A 23,361-nucleotide genomic window follows, 5' to 3' on the forward strand; every position below is an offset into this window, starting at 1 on the left:
CTTCTCTGCGGTGTGGGCGGTACAGGCCTGAGCCCGAGCGGAGACACCAGCAGCTGGCCTGTCCTGCGGGGTCAGGTCTTGGCAGGCGTGGTGGGATTTGTAGCATCACACAGGGTAGGAACACGTTAAGCTAAATACCCAGCGTGGAGGTGGTGCATCTGCCTTCACAGAGCCCCGGGCAGTGACGCGCCCCAGGCCCTGGCAGTGCAGCTGGTCGGCTCCCACGGAGGGGAACCCGTCGCGTGGTTCCTTCCAGGAAAAGGCCACCTGTCCCCGTGTGTCCTGTGCAGGACAGCCTGCCTAGGCTGTGGGTTTCTCAGCCAGAGGTAGAACCCCCAGAGGGAGGCAGATGGGGTCAGGGTGGAGGTCCAGGGCCTCCAGCCCCGAGAGGAGGGGTCTCGCTGGGGCGTCTTCTCCCTCCAGGGGTCCGGGATGACGCAGCCCAGATCTGACTTGCAGTCCTTAAATCTTACACACGTACATCTGGTTTATTCTTCACGTAACACGATAATTTAAAAAAATCATTGGAGAAACTTACCTTCTACGGTGAGGTCACGTGCGCACACCCCCCCCCCCCCCGGAGGCCACTGCTCTCCTGCAGGAAGGACCGTGAGTACTGGCACCAGCGACACTGATGCACGTCACTGCTGGGGGTTAGTTTCCAGTGGCTGGTGAGCCGATGCAGACTCACAGGTGCCGACGGAATAAACACAATCGCACACGTCACGTTGTATATATTATGTGTCTCAGGTAAAAATATATATTTAGAAACACGAAGAGCTAGACTTGAAGAGCTATGTTACAGAATGACAAATCGCTCCCGGCTGGAGTGTGGAGGCGGCGTGTGTCGTGTGTCGGCAGCACAAGGCGGGTGGCGGCCCGATGCCCCGAAGGCCGTGTCAGCCCTGCGCCAGCAGCCGGGCCCGGCAACGCTCCCTCAGCCTGGCGATGCCGGCCCTGGACAGGCTCCCAGGCTCCGAGAAGATTTTCTGGAACAGAAGGGGATTAGTTTAGACCCCGCAATGCGTTTCCCCTTCCTGCCCCTGGTAAAGGCTGGGCTGAGGCCCGTTGGTCAGTGAGCGAAGGAAGGTCACCTGTTTCCATCACTTTTTAAAACCGAAAGGATGTTAGTGACAGAATAACTCAACCATCAGCACAGACACTGCCCGAAGAGGCTGCGGCTTCCCCACGCGGCCAGCCGGGGCGCCGGGAACGCACAGCCCCTTTGACCTACACCCCAGGAGGGCAGGGGCGCCGGGACCCCGGGGCGGGGGGGGGGGGGCGGCCGGAGTTTGGCGCAGAGAAGGGTTTACTGTGGGGCCGAGCAAGGAGAACAGGTGGCTCATGCCCCCAAAAGGCCCAAACTCCCGGAAGGGTTTCAGCAAAGCATTTTCAAGACCAGATGAGGGAGGGGGTCCCAGGGTGTGTGATCAGCTCCGCGCAGTCCTTTGGTTGACGGGGAGGTCACAGGGTCACATTATCAATCCTCAGGCGCCAGAGAGGCTGGGGGCGACATTCCTTGGTGGTTTTAGCATCTGAAAAACTCAGGAAACGTGCATGAGATACGTTATCTGGGTACTTCAGAGGAGCCACAGCGGAGGAGATGGGGGAGGGGGCTGCCCTGGGAAGGCCCACAGGGTCCTGCTCCGTTACACTTGGGTCACGTTTCGTACTTTAAAAATTTTGAATCCAATCCATAAAATGTCTCAGATTCTTAAGTCTGAGGCTCTGAGCTCTTGGAATTAAAATTCGGTAACATCTTGTCCAATTTTCAATTCTTTTGGTGTTTCTCTGTTTTTGTGGTAAAACCTACATATTGGGTTGGCCAAAAAGTGCCTTCGGTTTTTAAGTAAAAATAAAAGACGTTTTTCATTTTCACCAAGAACTTTGTTGCACAACGTATTCACCCTTTTGTTCCACTACCTTCTGCCATTTTCCAGGCAACTTCATAATTCCTTCTTCCCAAAACTTTTATCTTTCTGAGCAAAGAACTGTCCCAGGTGCCTCTTACAGTCTTTCAGGGAATTGAATTTTTTTCCATTAAGAGAATTTTGTAAAGACCAAAATAAATGGAAATCCGAAGATGCAACGTCTGGTGAATACCGAGGATGAATCAGAACTTACAAGCTGTAACAGTTTTTGCCTGGTCATTAAAGAAACAGGCGGTCTTGCATTATCCTGATGGAAGATTATGTGTTTTCTGTTGACTAATTCTGGACGCTTTTCATCGAGTGCTGCTTTCAGTTGGTCTAACTGGGAGCAGTACTTGTTGGAATTAATCGTTTGGTTTTCTGGAAGGAGCTCATAATAGAGGACTCCCAATCCCACCCTATACACAGCATCACCTTCTTTGGATGAAGACTGGCCTTTGGAGTGGTTGGTGGTGGTTCATTTCACTTGCCCCACGATCTCTTCCGTTCCACATTATTGTACAGTATCCACTTTTCATCGCCCGTCACAATTTGTTTCAAAAACGGAACGTTTTCATTACGTTTCAGTAGAGAATTGCATGCGGAAATACGGTCAAGAAGGTTTTCTTCGCTTAACTTATGTGGAACCCAAACATCAAAGTGATGAACATAACCAAGCTGGTGCAAATGATTTTCAACGTTTGATTTGGAGATTTCGACTACGTCTGCTATCTCCCGCATGGTATAACGTTGATTGTTCTCAGTTAATGTCTCAACTTGATCGCTCTCAACTTCAACTGGTCTACCCGACCGTGGAGCGTCGTCCAGCGAGAAATCTCCAGCACGAAACTTCGCAAACCACTTTTGGCACGTTCCAGCAGTCACAGCACCTTCTCCATACACTGAACAAATCTTTTTTTGCATTTTGGTTGCGTTTTTACCTTTACTGAAATAATACAGCACAATATGCTGAAAATGTTGCTTTTTTCCTTCCATCTTCAATATTAAAATGGCTACACAAAAATTCACCAATTTTGATGTCTTTTCTTAAAAGGATGCTGATATGACAGCCATCACAATACAATCTAACAAAATTGTTTTTTTTAAAATATGTCTTTATTGGAGTATAACTGCTTCACCATACTGCGCTAGCCTCTGTCGCACAACAAAATGAATCAGCCATATGCATACATACATCCCCATATCTCCTCTCTCTTGCATCTCCCTCCCACCCTCCCTATCCCACCCCTCTAGGTGGTCACAAAGCACCGAACTGATCTCCCTGTGCTATGCGGCTGCTTCCCACTAGCTATCTATTTTGCTTCCCACTAGCTATCCACTAGCTAGCTATCTATTGGTAATGTACGTATGTCCATGCCACTCTCTCACTTTGTCCCAGCTTCCCCTCCCCATCCCCCGCCTTGTCCTCAAGTCCATTCTGTCTACATCTTTATTCCTGCTCTGCCACTAGGTTCATCAACACCATTTTTTTTTTTTTTAAGATTCCATATATATGCGTTAGCATACGGTATTTGTTTTTCTCTTTCTGACTTACTTCACTCTGTATGACAGACCCTAGGTCCATCCACCTCACTACAAATAATTCAATTTCATTCTTTTTATGGCTAATATTCCATTGTATATATGTGACACATCTTCTTTATCCATTCATCTGTCGATGGACATTTAGGTGGGTTCCATGTCCTGGCTATTGTAAATAGTGCTGCAATGAACATTGTGGTACATGTCTCTTTTTGAATTATGGTTTTCTCAGGGTATATGCCCAGTAGTGGAATTGCTGCATCACATGGTAGTTCTAGTTTTAGTTTTTTAAGGACCCTCCATACTGTTCTCCATAGTGACTGTATCAATTTACATTCCCACCAACAGTGCAGGAGGGTTCCCTTTTCTCCACACCCTCTCCAGCATTTATTGTTTCTAGATTTTTTGATGATGGCCATTCTGACTGGTGTGAGGTGATACCTCATTGTAGTTTTGATTTGCATTTCTCTAATAATTAGTGATGTTGAGCATCTTTTCATGTGCCTCTTGGCCATCTGTACGTCTTCTTTGGTGAAATGTCTATTTAGGACTTCTGCCCAATTTTTAGTTGGGTTGTTTGTTTTTCTGAAATTGAGCTCCATGAGCTGTTTTTATATTTTGGAGATTAATCCTTTGTCCGTTGTTTCATTTGCAAATGTTTTCTCCCATTCTGAGGGTTGTCTTTTCGTCTTGTTTATGGTTTCCTTTGCTGTGCAAAAGCTTTTAAGTTTAATTCGGTCCCATTTGTTTATTTTTGGTTTTATTTCCATTACTCTAGGAGGTGGGTCAAAAAAGATCTTGCTGTGGTTTATGTCCAAGTGTGTTTTTCCTATGTTTTCCTCTAAGAGTTTTATAGTGTCTCGTCTTACATTTAGGTCTTTAATCCATTTGGAGTTTATTTTTGTGTATGGTGTTAGGGAGTGTTCTAATTTCATTCTTTTACATGTAGCTGTCCAGTTTTCCCAGCACCACTTATTGAAGAGGCTGTCTTTTCTCCATTGTATGTTCTTGCCTCCTTTGTCATAAATTAGGTGCCCATATGTGGGTGGGTTTGTTGCTGGGCTTTCTATCCTGTACCATTTATCTATATTTCTGTTTTTGTGCCAGTACCATACTGTCTTGATTACTGTAGCTTTGTAGTATAGTCTGAAGTCAGGGATCCTGATTCCTCCAGCTCCGTTTTTCTTTCTCAAGATTGCTTTCGTTATTCAGGGTCTTTTGTGTTTCCATACGAATTGTAAAAATTTTTGTTCTAATTCTGTGAAGAATGCCATTGGTAATTTGATAGGGACTGCATTGAATCTGCAGATTGCTTTGGGTAGCATAGTCATTTTCACAATATTGATTCTTCCAATCCAAAAACACTGTATATTTCTCCATCTGTTTATGTCATCTTTGATTTCTTTCATCAGCATTTTATAAAGTTTTCTGAGTACAAGTCTTTCTCCTCCTTAGGTAGGTTTATTCCTAGGTATTTTATTCTTTTTGTTGCGATGGTAAATGGGATTGTTTCCTTAATTTCTCTTTCTGATTTTTCATTGTTAGTGTATAGGAATGCCAGAGATTTCTGTGCATTAATTTTGTATCCTGCAACCTTACCAAACTCATTGATTAGTTCTAGTAGTTTTCTGGTGGCATCTTTAGGATTCTCTATGTATAGTATCCTGTCATCTGCAAACAGTGACAGTTTTACTTCTTTTCCAATTTGTATTCCTTTTATTTCTTTCTCTTCTCTAATTGCTGTGGTTAGGACTTCCAAAACTCTGTTGAACAAAATTGTTTTGAATGAAGTTAAAGACAACTAAGTGCTACTAGAGCCATCTTATGGAGAAAACGACGAACCTTTTGGCCCACCCAATAATTTACATCCTAACCACTCCAGGTGTGTGGCTGGGTAGTGTAAGCTATGCTCACATGTTGGGCATCAGATCTCCAGAACCTTCTCATCTTCCCAAACCCAACTCTGTCCCCAGCACCCCCCTTCTGTCTCTATGAATCTGACTCCTCCAGGGGCCTCACATATGTGGAATCAGATAGTTTTTGTCCTTTTGTGACAAATTACTAAGCATAATGTCCTCCAGTTTCCTCCACGTGGTAGCAGGTATCAGGACCTTCCTTTGTAAGGCTGGATAAAATCCCACTGCATGGATGGACCACATTTTGTTTATCCATGCCTCTGTATGGGCATTCAGGTTGTTTCCATGCCTTGGCTATTGTGATGCTGCAATGAACGTGGGCGGGCTGGGGTCTCTTAGAGACCCTGATTTCATTTCCTTTGGATAAATGCCCAGCAGTGGGATTGCTGGATCATATGGTAGTTTTATTTTTAGTTTTTTGAGGACCTCCATACTGTTTTTCACAGTGCCTGCACCAATTTACATTCCCACCAACAATGTATGAATAGGGTTCCCTTTTCTCCACATCCTCACCAACATTTGTTATTTGTGGTCTTTTTGATGATAGCCATTCTGACAGGTGTGAGGCGATAGCTCATTGTGGTTTTGACTTGCATTTCCCTGATGACGAGTGATGTTGAGCATCTTTTCATGTACCTGTTGGCCATCTGTATGTCTTTTTTGGATAGGGTCTATTCAGGCCCTCTGCCCATTTAAAACTTTTTTTAAAACGTTTTGGCCACGCTGTGTGGCATGTGGGATCTTAGTTCCCTGACCAGGGATCAAACCTGTGCCCCCTGCATTAGAAGCGTGGAGTTTTAAGCACTGGACCGCCAGGGAAGTCCCTCTGCCCATTTTTCTTTTTCTTTTTTAAAAATTTATTTATTTATGGCTGTGTTGGGTCTTCGTTGTGGTGCACAGTCTTCTCTTGTTGTGGAGCATGGGCTCTAGGTGCGCGGGCTTCAGTAGTTGTGGTATGTGGGCTCAGTATTTGTGGCTCACAGGCTGTAGAGCACAGGCTCAGTAGTTGTGGCGCACGGGCTTAGTTACTCAGCGGCATGTGGGATCTTCCCGGACCAGGGCTCGAACCCATGTCCCCTGCATTGGCAGGTGGATTCTCAACCACTGTGCCACCAGGGAAGTCCGCTCTGCCCATTTTTAAATGTAATTCCTTGGCTCCTTGTTGAGCTGTGGTCTCTGTGTGTCTGGATGTTGACCCCTTAGCAGACGTGGTTTGCACAGTCTCTCCTGTTCCGTGAGTTCCCTCTTCACTCTGCTGCCAGTGTCTGTTGCTGCACGGAAGCCCTGATTCTGCTTTTGCCCTTCTTGTGTGGGCTCTTTTCGTTTTGACTGCCCGCAGCAGCTCGGAAGCCAGTCGGGGCCGTCGGTGACCAGACTAAGCAAGGAAGAAAGCAGATTTGAGAAGTGGAAGCAGGAAGGGACTCAGACTTGCTTCCGGTTACAGAGAAACTGCTTCACAACGAGGAGGAGAGAAGGTGCCTGGGGGGCGGGGTGGGAGCACCTGGGAGCAAGTGCCGAGCCGGCCCGATGACCTGAGAACAAACTCTTCAGATGGGTTCAGCTGTCCTCTTCCCATTGCGTTGCTCTCAGCTGCCAATGAGATCATGGCTTTCATTCTCAAGGAAATTCTAGATGTTATCACACAGGATTTCAGAGAGGTTTGACCTACGAATTGCAGTTTTGCTGAAATACATATACAACTTTGTAGAGACCCCTGAGGAAATAAGACCAGGGCCACCTCCCCGCCAGCGTCCCATGATGGCCACACCTGTCGTCGGCAGACACATGTCTTTACGCAGTGGTTTTTCTGCCGTGTGGGGAGACCACCCCGCCGATCCCCTGTGTCCACTCAGCTCACAGGGCCCAGAATACCTTTGGGCCGGAACGCCGGCCACACCCGCCGTGGACACACGTCCGCTTGCAGCCATCACACAAGCAGGCCAGGCGCCTGCACTAACTGAGCACCTACTGTGTGCGGGTGCCCTGCTCCACACAGAATCGCACCACCTCGGAAGCATTAGCCCGAGTCCACGGGCCGGACGCCAAAGTTGCACTGTCCAGGAGGCCGAGCCTTGGGGACAGAGCAGGGCGTTGGCTGGGGCTGGGGCGCCCTTTGAGGACAAGAAAACGCCTGGGCCCAGTGACGCAGCTGCACCACCGCTGAGTGGAAGGCACCGAAGAGCTCTGAAATCTCCAGGTAAAGGGTGAATTGTACGGGGGCCTTCGTTCACTGAAACCAAACACCTAAACAGCCCTAGGCTGCAGGACCTCCTCGCCAGGGGCCTCGTACCCTGGGGGGCGGGGGAGGGGTCACGTCCTCAGTGCAGCTGTTTCAAGAGGGAAGGTGAGGAGCACCACGGGCCGGGCGTCTGGGTCAGCGCTCCCCCCTCCCAGGGTGACTCCAGGCCTGGGCTTCGCGCCCTCATCCCAGTCGTCCCCGTAAACCCCGCCCCCCCGCGCCTTCCCAGGGGATCCGAGTTGTCCACACGGCCTGCGCCAGGCCTGGGACCCAGCGGGGAGGGACAGACAGGCGTGACCCCACCAAGGCCGCAGAGAAGTCAACAGGCGTACGGCTGAACAGAAATGGGGGGCCCGGTGTAGACCGGGTCATCGGGAAAGCCTGGGATGGGGGCGGTCACCTCCCAGGCCCGGGAGAAACCAAGGTGTGGATCCAACGGGGCTCCTTGGGGGGCCCCAGGTGGCACCCGGCCCCACCCCTGGGCTGATGGCGCAGGAGGGGAGCAAGGGTGAGCACCCCCAGTCTGCCAGGCGCCCCGGGCTCCAGGAGAAGCTGGCCTGGAAGGGCTGGAGGCCCTCCCTGGGCTGTGTAGCGGGGAGCGCCGGGCAGACCGCGCAGGGAGGCCAGCAGGGCGCCGACACCCACCTGCATGAAGGTGTGGCATTCGGTCACGAAGCTCCCTCTGGTGATCTCCTTGAACTTCTCACAGATGTCAGGGACGCTGGTGGCTTCCAAGATCAAGGCCTGATGTTGCTTGATGAGGGTCAGCGCCACCCGGAAGATGATCTTGGAGCCCTCGTTGAACAGACAATCCCAGATGCGAAGCACGGTCTGCAGAGGAAGAGACAGCGGGTCAGCGCGTGGCCGCCTAGTTGGCCCCAGTCCGCGCCAGGCGCCCTCACCTCCACGGGCAGGACGTCCACAAACAGGCAGATGAACCAGCGCGACACGACCAGGGTCCACAGCAGGCCATGACTGTCCATCAGGGCCGCCACCGCCGGCAGCTTGGTCCTCACCAGCTCCCCGAGGACCTCCTGGTCCGTCTTCAGGCCCAGCATCGAGGGGCTGTAGTAATCTGCACGGGGACAGGGGAGAAGCGGGGACGTGGACCCCACAAACCACAGCCCCTGACAACCACGACCCTCGTTCCCCCTGAGCCGTGAGAGGGGGGCCACGCCCAGAGACCCTTTCCAGAGGACGACCCAGGGCACGATCCCAGCCACAGGGATGCAGGAATTCCTGGGAACAATGCCCAGAGCGGGGCCCCGGGTCCCAGCGCTCCAGACAGCGGTGCCCCACCGGGCATCTGTCACAACCTGATGGAAAGCGGGGACGTTTGCAACCCACGATCAGGCAGCCAACAGTGGGTACAACCAAGTGTCCGTCGATGGATGGACGGGAAACCGAACGTGTGAGCGTCCTGCCCCCCCCCAAAGTGTCCTGGGCACCCCCCTAGCACAGAACACCACCCCTCTTGTGTCACGTGTCCTATTTTCCTCTCATGGAGAAGATGCAGGTGAACGTTACAGGACAGCATCAGACAGACCAATGCTTCCAACCGCGTGACTGTCTTTTGAATGGACATTTCCTTGCCAAGGAATTTTCTAGCTTAATGTGATGTATTATAATAAATCTTAATGCTTAAACTTTGCTATAAAAATAGGAATAAAATAAAATAATAAAACAGGGGGACTTCCCTGGTGGCGCAGTGGTTAAGAATCCACCTGCCAAGGCAGGGGACACGGGTTCAAGCCCTGTCCAGGAAGATCCCACATGCTGCGGAGCAACTAAGCCCGTGCGCCACAACTGCTGAGCCTGTGCTCTAGAGCCCACGAGCCACAACTACTGAGCCTGCAAGCCACTACTGAAGCCCGCGTGCCTAGAGCCGTGCTTCACAACAAGAGAAGCCACGGCAATGAGAAGCCCGCGCACCGCAATGAAGAGTAGCCCCTGCTCGCCGCAACTAGAGAAAGCCCACGCGCAGCAATGAAGACCGAACACGGCCAAAAATAAATAAATAAAATAAATAAAAATTTTAAAAAATAATAAAATAAAATAGGAAAACTTGGTACGCGTTCTGTGCCCGCTGCCACACAGTTTGGTCATTCACCACAGCAAAGGGAAAGACGTTTTTGTTACTTAAGTATTTGGGTTAAAATAGAATCATTATGAGTATAGACACGACATCATGGTCACACCACTGGTTTTCAGAGCGCGTGCACACGCTAAACCGCGCCCAGTAGTAAAGACCCCAGAAATCAGTTCCTAGAAGCCTGTTCAACTATAAATACCTGGGACTGAAACTTCCTTCTCTCCCATACCCTCCTCTCACTTCCGTTCCTAAACCCTAGCGCCGCTGGCTGTCCTGTCCTCTCAACTAGCAGCGCTCTGGCTCCGGTCCCGGGGGAGAGGGGCGGGCTCCGCTCCCCGTCCTGCAGGGCGCTGAGCCGTCTCAGGCGAGCGCGGTGGAGACAGCGGATTTGCGGAGCCGTGAGCACAGCACGGCCTCGTTCTCGGTTACAGACAGGCTTACGGCAGCTCCCCAAATAGTCAAGGTCACACCCCAAAACCGCCACAGGCCTGAGCCAGTCACAGGAGGGTCGCTGACACCCCCGTGCCCCGGTCTGCCGTGAGCCGCTGATGGCAAACTCCCAAGGGCCAGGCCCCGCCTGCAGCCCCCCTCAGCCTGGCCGGCCTGCGCAGACGCCAAGGACCCTCTCCCCGAGTCAGGCCTCTCCCGGGGTCGCCCCACTTTGCAAACAGCCCAACAGCTGTGTAAGCACGTGGAGAGGGGGAGCGCTGCTGCGGGGGCAGGTGGGCACAGGGAGCCCCAGGTACTGTCACCCCCAGAATGAGCCCTGCCCGCCCTTGTCTCGGCCACACCTTCTGGCTTCAGCGGGGCTGCTCCCGGGAGGGGCAATCGTCACCCGGCTCCCCTGTGTCTCAAGGGGAAACAGGTCAGACCAGCTCTCAGGACGCAAGTGTGTTCATTCATTAATGGGCTGACTCATCACCAATGTGACATCCCGAGCTGGCCCAGCCCATCACACCTCCCGTCCCTTCTCTGCACCTCTGCAGGCTCAGCAGTCTGAGGGCAGATAGGGCAGGGGTTCCCCGGAGGAGGAGACCCAGACATAACTTTCTTGACGTAAAAGAAGCCATTTTAGGTCTGGGCCATCCTGTGATCTAAGCCCGGCCACGATGCCCTGTCCTTGCAGAAGAACGAGCCTGTTTGCATTGTAGTTTAGTTTGACTGAACCTAATAATTATCAGCAATGACATCTTATGGTCTTAAAAATAAGTCTGTGTAACGCACTACCCCCAGGGGGCCACACGGAGCCTTGATTTTCTGTTTCTCTAGGTCGGCCCTTACGGCCTCTGTTTATCTCGGTCCCGCTGCTGTCGCCACCAGGCTTTTAGGCTTTGTGCCCTGATGTTCCCCAAACCCCCAAAGAGCACCTGGAATTGGTCACGGTGGGAACGTTCATCATAATGCAGTCTCTGACCTAACTGAGCAAACGGTGACCACAGAGCCGTGTTGGCGTTTTGTCTGGAAGCCTGTCCATCTTCTCCCTTGACAGCCGTTCCGGCTCCGCCATGAAGCCGGGGCAGCTGCCCCCTCCGTCCTCCGTCCTCTGTCCTCCGTCCCCCGCGGGCGGCATCCCCCCAGCCCTTGCTAACAGCGGCACACGCCTGAGGAGAGGCCCCCGCTTCACGGCACCGCCCAGGCTCACCTCCTGGGGGCACAGAGCTGTGGATCTGAGCCCAGGCCTCCGGGCCGCCATCCGTGAAGGGGGCTCAGCGGTTGGCGTGTGTGGTGTGGCGGCTCTGTGGATCAGACGAGAGCGGGTGCAGGCGAGCCCGGAGCCTGGACGGGCCCCGGCTGCCCTCGCATCTGAACACGCAGCCCCCAGGACGGGCGGCTGCTCTCCCGGGTGGTCCTGGGCTGAGCCCGGGCCGACCCGGGAAGGCGGGTGGCGGAGGAGGGGGAAGGAAACGGGAGGCGGGCACAGCAGACGAGACCACCAGGGCTCGCCGCGTGGGCAGCCGGAGCCCGTCCACAGTCACCAGGACTTTGCCAGCGGCTGGACCAATCACCGCCATCGTGGCTGGGGGGGGTCACGTCTGCCCAAGTCCTCTCCCACCCCAGATGGCTCCGGCCACTTCTTGTCCCAAAGGGACCCTACTCTGCAGCTCACCATCTACGCGGCGCGTCACAGAAATCGGTGGTGGTTTATTAACTAAAACAATTAATATTCAATAATAAATAGAAAAGCAGAAACGCACGAGAGGAATGATCTTCACCTCGAGAGCAGTAACCACAACAGCTGACAGTCACTGCACTCACGGCCATTCACGAGCCCAGCAACGAAGGCTACAGAAGCCCGGCCGCTCGCCTGTCTACTCACTACGGCCGCGACGATCCCCACGGTCCAGACGCCAGCGGCGCAGACCGGGATCAGGAGCCGGGAGCCCGGCTCAGCCATGTCCAGGCCCCGAGATGCAGCGCCGCCTGCTGGGACCCCGCATCTTGCGTGCTCCTGTCTCAACTCAATTGCAAGGTTTTCGACCTCAACTCTCAGACAGTTCCTTCTGTTTCGTCACGTCTTGACTTGTCAGTGGCATTGTTTCGGCAACACCAGAAAGCGACAGTTCCACTCTTACCGCGAGGATTAACGTACCCGGGAGTATTCTGCCAACAAGGGCGTCCAACAGCCAAAAGGACTCCTCTTCACTCCTTGTCACCAGAATCAGATACCCTGCTATAAAGTTCATTCCCTGAAATGAGACAAAAGAACGAAGGAAACTCACTGAGGTCTAAACCACCTACAGATTCTGTAATCGCCTGGCTAACTGCTAACTTTCCGTTTTCCTGGCTCTTCCCTAAAACTTGCCTGATTCTGGAACGACCTTTCAGTGGAGCTACAGTGTCTAAGGCTGTGCCATCTAGTGACACGTGTAGTTGGGCCCATGAATCCTGCCTTAGAACAAGCCAGGGCCTCGTGTTCATGAAACTGTATCGGGGGGGAAACTACACCAGTGACCACACTTCCTAAGAACGGTAAGGCGCGTGGTCTGACGCTCGGGGACGTTGAAGTGGAATCTCGTGATAGAGCCCATCTGGGGAAATTCACGGCACACAGCGCCGAGGGGGCAGACGCTGCCATGTACACACAGTTCAGGACCCTCAACCGCCAGGGGCGGGTGGACCCGGGAAGGAGCAACGGTGGTCTGGCACCGAGTCAGCGCCCCTCCTGCGTGACTGGCTTTCGGGTGACTTCCACTTTCTTCTTTGCTGCTTCTCTACAACTTCTAAAATAAACATGTATTTCTCTAGTAGTAAGGGGAAAATCCAGCTCTCGTCAACCAACAAGTTAAATTTGGACCCAGACACACCACCCGCAGAGGCTACGGGTCACCAGCGAGACAGCCACGGAGAAGCCAGCCCCCCGACCCCCGGACCTCGGACTCCCGCCTGCGGGGCTGAGACACGATCGACTCCTGTCCTGTGCGCCTCTCAGCCGGCGGCACGATGTCACGGCAGCCACAGGAAGCTCATACGTGTGTGTGTGTGTACATACGTGCATGTATTTCCCAAAAGCCAGCAGGGTTTTGGCATCAGGCTCATGTTTAAAATGGTGTGGGTTATTTTTTAAACCTATTTTTAAAACCCACAAGAACAGCAGCTAGAATAACCTAAGGACAGTTTCTCAGCCGCCCTGTCTCCCCAAGTCCTGAAGGTCAGCTCCTGCCCCAGGACAGTACGTTAAGGGCAGTCGTAACAGGTGACAGTGTCAGGGATTCCCTCGGAAGAACAGATCCGCCCAGCTGCGCCTTTCCCGCAGGCACCCCCTGCGGAACAGTGGCCTGAAAACAGCCTGGGAATCACGCCGGCCGCTCTCAACGGCGTCCCCACGTGTCTTTGCTGCTGGTCTTTTCAAAGCACCCGCCTCACTCCTTTCCGTGACCCCCCGTCCCCCCGGAGCCGAGGCCATGCCACGTGCCGTCCACACGGGACACGAGCTGCGGGGCCGCCCCGAGTAGGCGTCCGTGTCCCCTGCCCCCCGCCCGGCGCTCGTGGTCCCGGCCCTGGAGCCACCTGGGACCATAGGTGCTACCGCCCAGGGCCTGCCTTCCTCTCGGGGACGCTTTGGCCCGGCCTCCGGCTCGGGGGCCACAGGGGCCTCGCACGCAGGGACAGGAGCCCCCAGCCGCAGCCCCTGGCCCCTGCCCACACCCGCCGGGACCCGGCAGCCTCCGGAGTGCAGGGCGGGAGGGCACGGCCCCTGCGGCTCCCGACCCAGCTCCCCTCGCTTTCCGGGTCGTGAACACTGTCCCTTCGATGCTCCAGAAGGAGAGTCTCCAGGGAGGAACGAGAACTGACTCCCGCCACCTGACGGGCAGCTCCGCGCGGCAGGAACAAGGCAAGACCCCCGTCACCTCCTACTGCCGGCTGCTCCGGCTTCCGGAAACAGCCTCGAAGGGCTGGCCCACCGCACGCGTACACACGCAGGCACACACGCACATGCCCGCCATCTGCACCAAGACGAGAGGGTGCTGGTCTCCCGAGCCCGGTCAACACAGCCCGTGTTCAGCGCAGCTGCTTCGCCTTCCCCCTGCCCCGCCTCCGTGGGCTGGCACCGCGGGGAGACGGTGAGGTCCCAGCCCGTGTCGGGGGGACCCAGCAGCCCAGCACCGGGCTGACGTCCCTGCTGGGGCTGCGGGCGCCGGGGGCTCACCTGGCAGTAGCCCACGCCACGGTTGTGGTGCCCGTAGGCCAGCAGCACGTTGTACAGGGTCCTCTGCAAGCAGGGCTCCGAGCCCTTCCGGAACCGCACGTTGTCAGGGAAGGTCCTGTTCATGTCTGTGAGGAAATCCGCGGCGCAGGCCGCTCAGGGCTGGGGACAGAGAGGGCTCTGCGACGGACCCGGACCCTTCCTGACCTCCACCATCAGCCGGCCTCGGGGGCGCAGAGGCGGCCCCCCGGGGCCCCTGTCCCGCGGCAGCCCGGCCCGGGGACACGGGTCAGCAAGGACGACAGAGCGGGCTCCTAGGAGGAGGCCGGGCTGCTTGGGCCCTGGCGGTTCCTGCCATCCCTGCGCCCCCCGCTTAGCTGGGGATGAGGCGGGTGACAGGTGAACAGGTTACATAAGACTTTGGAAAATCTTCCCAGTTCTGACAACTGAACACATAAGGAGGCAGGACACACCAAGATTCCCGTTTAGAGATAAACAGACAAAAGGGAAACTAAGCACGACATAAACTCATCGCCTCCGGCTTCTGTCTGCAGGACAGTCCCCTGCGGCCTCTTGCTGCTCCTGGGCCCCCCTCCCCGCCCGGGCGGGCGCCTGCCTTAAGGAGCTGCGATCCTGTGAACCGAGGACGGGGGCAGAGTAAGGAGGGCGGGGGTCAACGAACAGCCGCTGGCCCTGCTTGGATCAGAGCAGTGGTGTCCGCGCGACAGCGGGACTCAGGGACACAGCTGGTAGCTGGAGGCCTCCCCACTGCTGCAGGAATTCTGCCCCCAGGCTCTGGCCCAGGCCTGGTCTCTGCCCACGAAAACCAGCTCTGAGCCGAACAGCACACTGCCTGCCTCAAAGCATGTAAGTTTTCATTGTGTGTTTTTTACAAAGAAGAGTTTTTTCCTGGAATTCTGAACCTTCCAGAAACTGGCATCCATCACGGGGAGATGAGTGCTTTTCACTAATTCAGACTAGAGTGATCAACAGTGCTCACTGCTACATAACGTCTTCTGTGATGAGACTTCTGTGTTTCGAAATCTCTCTACCCCTACCCCACCGCCATGCTAGAGGCAGACACGGCGGGACGTTCGGTCTGCGCTTACCTGGCACGAAGCACCCGCTCTACTGTCCCTATAAAATGACTGATCCAGACTCTTCAAAAACAGACCTCGAATCATCACGTGACCCAGCAATTCCACTTCTGCGCATGTACCCAAAACACTGAAAGCGGGGTCTCAAAGAATTACCTGCACACCCCCGTTCATGCAGCATAACTCACAGTGGCCAGAGGGTGGAAGCAGCCCAAGTGGACAGATGATGGATAAACATAACGCAGTCTCTACACATGACAGAATGTTGTTCAGCCTCAGAAAGGAAGGGAATCCTGACACACGCTCAACGTGGGTGAACCTTGAGGCCGAACCTCGAGGCCGTTATGCTCAGTGAAATAAGCCAGACGCAAAAGGACAAATACTGTATCATTCCAGCCATACGAAGTCCCTAGAGGCGTCAAATTCATAGAGACAGAGTGGATGGTGGGAGGCGGGGGAGGGGATGGGGAGTTAAGTGTTTAATGGGGACAGAGGTTCAGTCTGGAAAGACACAAAGGTAAATTTTATGTATTCAAACACTCTGCACTAAATAGAGCCTTCAAACAAACAGCCACATTCTAATTTATTTAACACGATCGGCCTTTGCTTGGACCTGAGGTCTCTTCCCACCCTGAATCAGCACGTCTGGCCCTGCGGAGGGACCCCCGCACGTGTGCCTGCGGGGTCATGGCGGCGTCCGTCCTGAGCCCTTTGGCCGGGGTTTGCTGTGGGGTCAGGAGGCAGCCAGCAGGCCCAGCACCCCCCACCCCGTCTCCAGCTCTGGGATCTGGGACCCCTACTCCTTACGCTGGGGACACACCACTTTCTCAACGTTACAAGTCAGTCCAACCTCTCCGACATTTAAAGTAATCAAATTTTTTAAATGAAGTATTTGTGTTTATATCTGTAGTTCTCAAAAGCTGTTAAAGTCAGAAAGGCAGATGTATTTCCTAAAAATCTAATTATTCAATTTAGGTTAAACATTTTTCTGAGTACTCTGAACTCTGAAGAGCCTATGAGCCTGTCCCTATGGGACCAGTGAGGAAACTGGAGGAAAAGGAAGATGGGAGCCCAAAACCCGAGCATCCCTGGACACTCAGAGTATGACATAAAGAGAGGCCTCCGGTGTGTGGCTTCCCGCACGTGGGCAGCCGTGTCTGTGAGGCCGGGGGGGTCACCCAGCCCACGTCCCTCCCGTACTGACTGCTGGCTCAGCGGCCTCGCGTTCCCGCAGGGATCCTTCTCAGAAGAAATCTGGTCTTTCTAGCACCATTTTCCTTACCACCTAGCTAGACACGCAAATATTTTCTGAACCAGTTCAAATCACTGACCTCCCCTCGTGAATGCCTGAGATTTGATTTTCCTTTCAGAAAACCGAAGTCAGCTGGTGCGTCTTTAACCACGTAACTCTCCTCATCCACATCACAGCATCACCGGGTGCTCACACAGTTTCCTTCTGGGGGTGCCGCCCGGCCCCCATATCCCGGGGGACGGACCCCGTGCGTCACCTGTCCTGATGGCCTCCTCCAGGCTGTCGTCCCTCTCTCCCTGGAGGAGATGGCGGTAGTAGCCGGGGTTCCGGTCCATCTGGGCCTGGGCTCCGCTCACCCCCATCCAGACGCGGGCCCGGTGCTCCAGCGGGACGCCCTTCCGGATGTAGCGCTTCACTGAAACGGAGGGAAGGGGCAGCTTCAGACAGACCGCCGGGCACTTCCCGAGGCCAGAAACCACAGGGTTTGCTTCTGGCTCTCACCGAAATCAGTCAATCAGACATAAAAAAGGTGCAAAACTTCACGCACCTCCACCAAACTGATACACACGCTCATTACAGAATTCCGCTCTCCGTCCCCAAGCTGAGCACAGTCTGGAGGCTACAGCAGCCCTGGTACCTCTAGCTCGCTGTCAGCACAAGAATACAGGCTGTGAGGGTCACCTCCAGTCCCCACCCTGCCCGCCCCTCGGCCTGTGCCGGACGCCGAGGCACCAGCCGTATTTAACAGGAAAAGATTATAGGTTCCAGTCAAGAAAAGCACTATCGCTAAATTCTTATAACTCAAACTGATGGTCACCTGTACGTGAACACCTTGAGGCTTCCCGGAGGCCAGGCCCCGAGCAGCTGCCTGCTCCTGGGAGGGCGTGTGGGACAGGAAACGCACAGCAAACGTGTGCAGAGGGATGCGGGCATGACGAGGGGTGCCCAGAGGAAGGAAAGGACAGATTTTAACACCATCCGCCAAAGGCAAAGAAAACTCGAGAAACCCTTTGCCAGTTTAGAAGCGTGTAGTAGGATCACGTCTGGGCCAGAACGTCTTGGCCAGCGTGGCTTGGTCTGGTCATTCTGTTACGGGGACGTGACGTTTTTAAGTCTACCCTCCAACTTAGTACGATTTACACGAGCCCTCAGGGGTCAGCGTGACCAGCAGCGCCCAGAGTGAATTAATCCTCTTCTCACAACAGCAAGGGGACGGACAGGTCAGGCCTAACTCGGGAGGGGGCCATTCCCACTGAGACGGAGCAGAAGGAAAGGACACGCAGAAATCAGCAGTAACTCCACGCATGAACAGCAAACCACTGAAATAAAAACACTGAGACAGTATCACTTACAATAGCACCAAAAATGAAAGGAGAAATATTTAGGTATAAATCTAACAAAACATCTGCAAAGAGAAATCCAAGAACTAAATAAACGGAGAGAGATGCCAATACACCTTCAGGATCCCTCCCGCTGCCCCGTAGCTGCCGCCACACCCACCCAGGCCTCTGCCGATGTCCAGACCTGCAGGTCAGCCACCGAGGATCATGCAGGAGGGGCTCCTGAAGGTGACCGACTGTTCTGCACCTTACCTGTGGTGGGGATTACCTGACTGTGCATTTGCCTACACTCATAGACCTGTACGCCAAGAAGAGCGAATTTCACTGCAAATTTTAAAAAATTAATATAAAGTATAAAAAGGAAAGTGCAAACTGGTTAAACCCCTCACACTGTGCCTCAGCAGCCCCGACCTTGAGTAGGCCTCAGTCTCCTAACCTGTGAAATGGGAACAAAGCACAGCCCAGTGCCTGAAATACAGTCAGGACTCGGGGCTCTCGGCTGGCTGTTAAGAGCAGTTAACAACACCCAGAAGTTTCAGAGAATAAAGGCTTCTGTTACTTTCGTTGTTTGTTATCTGAATTTACTAAGTTTCTTTGGAAGAGAAAGAAAACGGTTTTCCCATCCTCAGAGACTGACACTTCCCCAAGGGCAGGGCTAACCCATGCGTCCTCCTGGACATTTGGAGGAGTGTAAAATATATGGTAAAAACAGCTGGCAATTTTTTAAAAAGAAGCTAGACCGCAAAGAATTGACTCCCAGCTGTCTGCCCCAAAAAAGTTAAGCAGATTCCCAGGTTTTTTATATTTGTCTTTAAAATATGTTTTGCAATTACACTCTCATTTAGATCGCGCTAATACCCTAGCCCACTGGGCAGGAGACACAGAAGACGCAAACGGGACGGAGCTTTTCCCTCGCCAAGTGCCTTCACACCAAGACGGAAAGGAATGTAAGGGTAGCTTCCAGGTCGAGCACTGAGAGCAAGCGATCTCAGGCTCCCGCTGGATACTCGCCACAGACAAAGAAAAAGAAAAAGAAAAAGAAAAAGTATCCACAGCTAGCGTCCTCAAGCAGGGTGAGTTTCAGCTGTCATCTGAAGGCTTGCTGGATGCCAGGATTTGTGGGTAATCGCGTGACTGGAGACAAGACGGAAGTCCTCTCAAAAAAAGAGAACACACACAGTAGGACCCAAAAAGCCAGAAACAGTGAAGGCACGGGAGCAAAGGTGGTCTTCGGGTGTACTTGCTGGTGTCAGGGTCAGGGTTCCAAACTCGGCTGCCTGGCTCTTACTGCGCAAGCTGGGTCCCACAGCCCTCACACGGCCTCCCTTCCCTGGGACGCCACACACCCGACGACACTACGGCCAGCCCGGAACGTCTGGCAGGAAAAACACTGGATGCCCATTTCCTGGATCACACGTCCACTGCTGTGTATGCCGACTGCCCCTCCCTTGGAGCCCCGTGGGTGCTGCAGCCTCCCCGGCCGTCACACCCGGAAGCCACACCAGCTCCAGCGGCGACGCCCTGGCCCACAGAACGGTGCGAGCCCACACGCCTCTCGCTGGATTTCCTGAAAGAACTTCAGGTCACTATGCTCCCCGGTTCAGCTCGACAGTGAACCCCGTCCCCAGGCCAAAGGCTCACCAGGGATCAAGTATATTTGCTCCTAAACCTGTACGCCAAGTATACTCGCTGCCATGATCAGACAGTTTAACGAACGCTGCAGATATTTTTTAAAAATTAAAGCAAAAAAGAAATAATTGTTATTTCAATAAAACCAAGTTAAATTTTCAGAAAAAGTTGATAAGTGCTCCAAAAGGCAAAAGCAAAAACAAAACAAAACCTTTAAATCAGACAACCTCAAAAGTCGAGGAAAAGACTAAAGATCTGGAAGGATTCTGCATTCAGATTGCTTTTATTCCCGACCCACCTGGAAAAAAAACCCCGACACTGGAAAACAGATACAACGCGTTAAGTACGGTTTCGGCAGGAAAGATACAGAATTGGTGGACCCTCCCTGTTCAAAGAAAATATGACAGGATAGAATCAAACGACAAAATCAAAGAGGAATAAACATGCACGTGTGTTTTATATAAAAACAAAGGCTTATGCGCACATGTACATCTTGCAGTGATTCTCTGCATTAACTGACCTCTGGGTCAGCTGGACCCCTGGGTCTATGTTGGACAGGAAGTCTTCTCCTGCATTAAAAAGCAAATGACAGCTCGAGAGTGTACCCTGTTCCTGGGGGGACGTGGGACAGTCGCCAGCGGTCACCTCTGCGGGAGACTGGGGCCTGGGCAGCAGAGAAACTCAATTCAATTCACACCTTTTACTGTGATTAAGATGTTTTCCCATGTGCAAAAATTAAGTTTATTTTTATATACTTGTGTGTAACTGTTAAAAACAAATCAAAAGTAAAAAAATGAAGCCGGTGTCTGCTGGAAACATGTTAACACCAGCAGCAACGCAGGGATGGACCTCGGCGTACAATCACGCAGGATATTAGCTTCGGGGTCTGGAAAGCAAGAAGGGTCAACCTTTGAGGTCCCTTCAGGCTGCTTATATGAAACGCTAGTTTACCCATGTTTTTACTAAACACTGCCCACCAATAACAGCCTTGAGGAGGGGGGGCCTGGTTGAGGGAGAAGCCCAGGGTGAGGCCGAGGTCCAGGTCCACCTGCCTCCACCCCCCCCACCCACCCCGCGTTAATCCCATAAGTATTCCCCCGGCATCTCCTGCGTACTGGGGCCCCTCTGGGCCCTAGTCACCAACCCCTTTAAAGGCAAAAATTGACCTGTCACCCCCTTGCTTAAACGCAGACTTCTCTCTGCCTGGTGGTGCAACGTGTGCCCACCTGTGACCTGGTGCAGGGCCCCTGTTCCACCTCCGGGCCCTCCTCACCACACCCCTAATGCTCTGGTCACAACTCAGTACCTGGTGGCTGGGACCCCCACCCTCACCCCTTAATTGTCACTCATGTCCCATGTCAGGAAGCCCCAGTAGCCCCTCTGCCCCACATACTTGAGTTTCCTTAGCTCCCCGGGGCACATTCCCGTCCACCCCTCACCACCTGCCCGCAGGTACCCACTGTCTGGCCTCTATCCACAGCGTGAGGAACACTGCAGGCAAACACTCCATTCATTCATTCAACAAACACCGAAGCAATCATCCATCCAATCCAGCCGGCAGGGAGGGGTCTTTGATCCCAGCAGGGGAAACAAAGGATAAAATAAGTATGACCCACACCGCATAAGACAGGGAGGAACAGAAAATAGGCAAGCAAAGGACAGGAAGTGTGGGGCTGTGGGGTGAGACGGGAAGGCTTCCTGGAGGTGGCATTCCAATCCAGACCTGAAGGAGGCGAGGGCAAAGCCTGGGGCTGGGGAAGAACCCCAAGGAGAAGCAGGGGAAGAGGTGGGGGTGTGCAGGAAGGACCCCGCTTTCGCTCTGCGGGGGTCAGGGAGAGCTCTGCCTAGAAGCGCTAAGGGCACAGCCCTGGCCACTCTCATTTGGAGGAGCAGGAAATCCACCTTCTTCTGGAAAGAAGGCCATGGTCTCCATCCATCTCAAAGGACAAGCAGGCCTCATGCCGAAGGGAAGAAAGGACGGCCTGCACCTTGACCGTGCAGCGCCCTCACCTGTGAGCCTGCGCGGGATACGAGCCGGGCTCGCGGCAGCCTTCCCCCGAGATCCGAGACCCGAAGGAACCCCAAGCCCTGACCTCCCTGGCGCGCCCGTCACCCGTCGGTCGGGTCACTTGTTGCGCGCCTGGCGGGTCAGGCTCCGAACTCACGCGTCATGCTCTTCTGGACACCACCGCCTCCCTTTAGAAGTCTGGACCATTTTATGGCTCTTCTGGTGAGTATCGCCAGATAGGTGGAAAAAAATTCTTCATAAGCTGCATAATCAAAGTCCTCAGGCCTTTCAAACCCGTACGGATCGATCCTACGACACAAGAAGACCCAGAGTAAAGTTCCACGCGCACGTGGGACGTGGGACCTGCGGCGCCCGGCGCCCGGGGCCCCCCGTGGGGGGCTCGTGTTCCCCCCGACCCGCCCGGGTGCAGGAAGGGGCGGCGGGCCGAGCGCGGGCGCGTGCGCAGCGCAGGGGCCGCCCAGGGGCGCGCAGGCGCCGGGCACCACCGCCCCCGCCGGCTCCACGCCACCGGCACCCGCCCGCTCCCCCGGGCTGGGCCAGGGGCGCCCGGGCCTCGCGCGCTTACCTGGGGACGCGGTCCCGCGCCGCCTGCGCGCGCCCCGCGGACTCCATGCCGGAAGGGGCGGGAGGGGGCGCCCGGGCCGCGGGGCCGGGGGTGCCAAGTCCACCTCCCGGGACTCGGGGCGCCTCCGGTCTTTCCGCCGGGCCGCGGGCGCCGGGAGGCGGGGCTGGCGGCGGGGGAGGGGCGGGGAAGGAGGGCGGGGGAGAGGAGTGGGAATGTCAGGGGAGGGGGAGGGCGGGGGCGCGGCTGGCGAGGGAGGGACGGGGTGGGGCCCGAAGGGATGAGGGGGCGGGAGGGGCTGCACCTGCTCCTGCGCCAGGAGCAGCTGGAGCCCGGAGCCTGGGAGGGGCCGCAGCCCGGCCGCCACGCGGTCCCCGAGGCCGGGAGGGAGGAGGCGCGGGGTGGGGGATGGTGGACCGGGGGCGGGATGGGGAGACCGGGGTGGGTGGGATTTGGGGGACCTGGGGCGGGACTGGGGACTCAACCTGGCAAGGCTGGCCGGACAGGTGCGGCGGGTACCACCCCTCATCCCCCACCCCCGGGCCTGCCGGGCCTGGAGCAAAGGTTGGAGGAGAGATCAATCCAGTTTGGATTCTTCTGACAGCACTCCAAACCTCAGTGCCCCGCAGGTCCAAAGGCCGGCGTTCTGACCTATGACTGCTATTTTAATGTTGTTTTTGCAGAAAAAGATCGTCTTATTTTTTACTTGGTCTTTTTCAACCTACACTTAAAACCTGAGAAGAACACATAAATAAGTGGATTTTTTTTTTTTAATTTATATTTTGGCTGTGTTGGGTCTTTGTTGCTGCGCTGGCTTTCTCTAGTTGCTGTGAGCAGGCCCTACTCTTCCTTGTGGTGCGCGGGCTTCTCATTGCAGTGGCTTCTCTTGTTGCGGAGCACGGGCTCTAGGCGCACGGGCTTCAGTAGTTGTGGTTCGCAGGCTCAGTAGTTGTGGCTCGCGGGCTCAGGAGCGCAGGCTCAGTAGTTGTGACGCACGGGCTTAGTTGCTCCGCGGCATGTGAGATCTTCCCGGGCCGAGGATCAAACCCGTGTCCCCTGCGTTGGCAGGCGGGTTCTTAACCACTGCGCCACCAGGGAAGTCCCAAGT

General features: G+C 54.4%; 1 protein-coding gene across 6 annotated transcripts; it reads right to left on the reverse strand.

The window, feature by feature from the left end:
- Window positions 1-728: 728 nt before the first annotated feature.
- GRTP1 (growth hormone regulated TBC protein 1) lies at window positions 729-22,419 on the reverse strand. Of its 6 annotated transcripts, none has more exons than XM_082365786.1 (9): window positions 22,257-22,419; window positions 21,828-21,979; window positions 16,950-17,108; window positions 15,630-15,689; window positions 14,348-14,472; window positions 12,290-12,386; window positions 8,510-8,682; window positions 8,253-8,438; window positions 729-989 (listed from the first exon to the last, which is right to left on the reverse strand). In XM_082365786.1, the coding sequence occupies exons 1-9, from the start codon at window positions 22,301-22,303 to the stop codon at window positions 900-902; spliced, it is 1,089 nt and encodes a 362-aa protein (XP_082221912.1). In that variant the 5' UTR covers window positions 22,304-22,419; the 3' UTR covers window positions 729-899. The 6 variants fall into 6 exon arrangements, with proteins under 6 accessions (XP_082221912.1, XP_082221914.1, XP_082221911.1 ...); XM_082365789.1 differs by lacking the exon at window positions 729-989 and adding an exon at window positions 6,783-7,051; XM_082365788.1 differs by lacking the exon at window positions 15,630-15,689.
- Between the last annotated feature and the right edge of the window lie 942 nt (window positions 22,420-23,361).

This window comes from Balaenoptera borealis (assembly GCF_965194805.1).
Source record: "Balaenoptera borealis genome assembly, chromosome: 18".
Classification (NCBI taxonomy): Eukaryota; Metazoa; Chordata; class Mammalia; order Artiodactyla; family Balaenopteridae; genus Balaenoptera; species Balaenoptera borealis.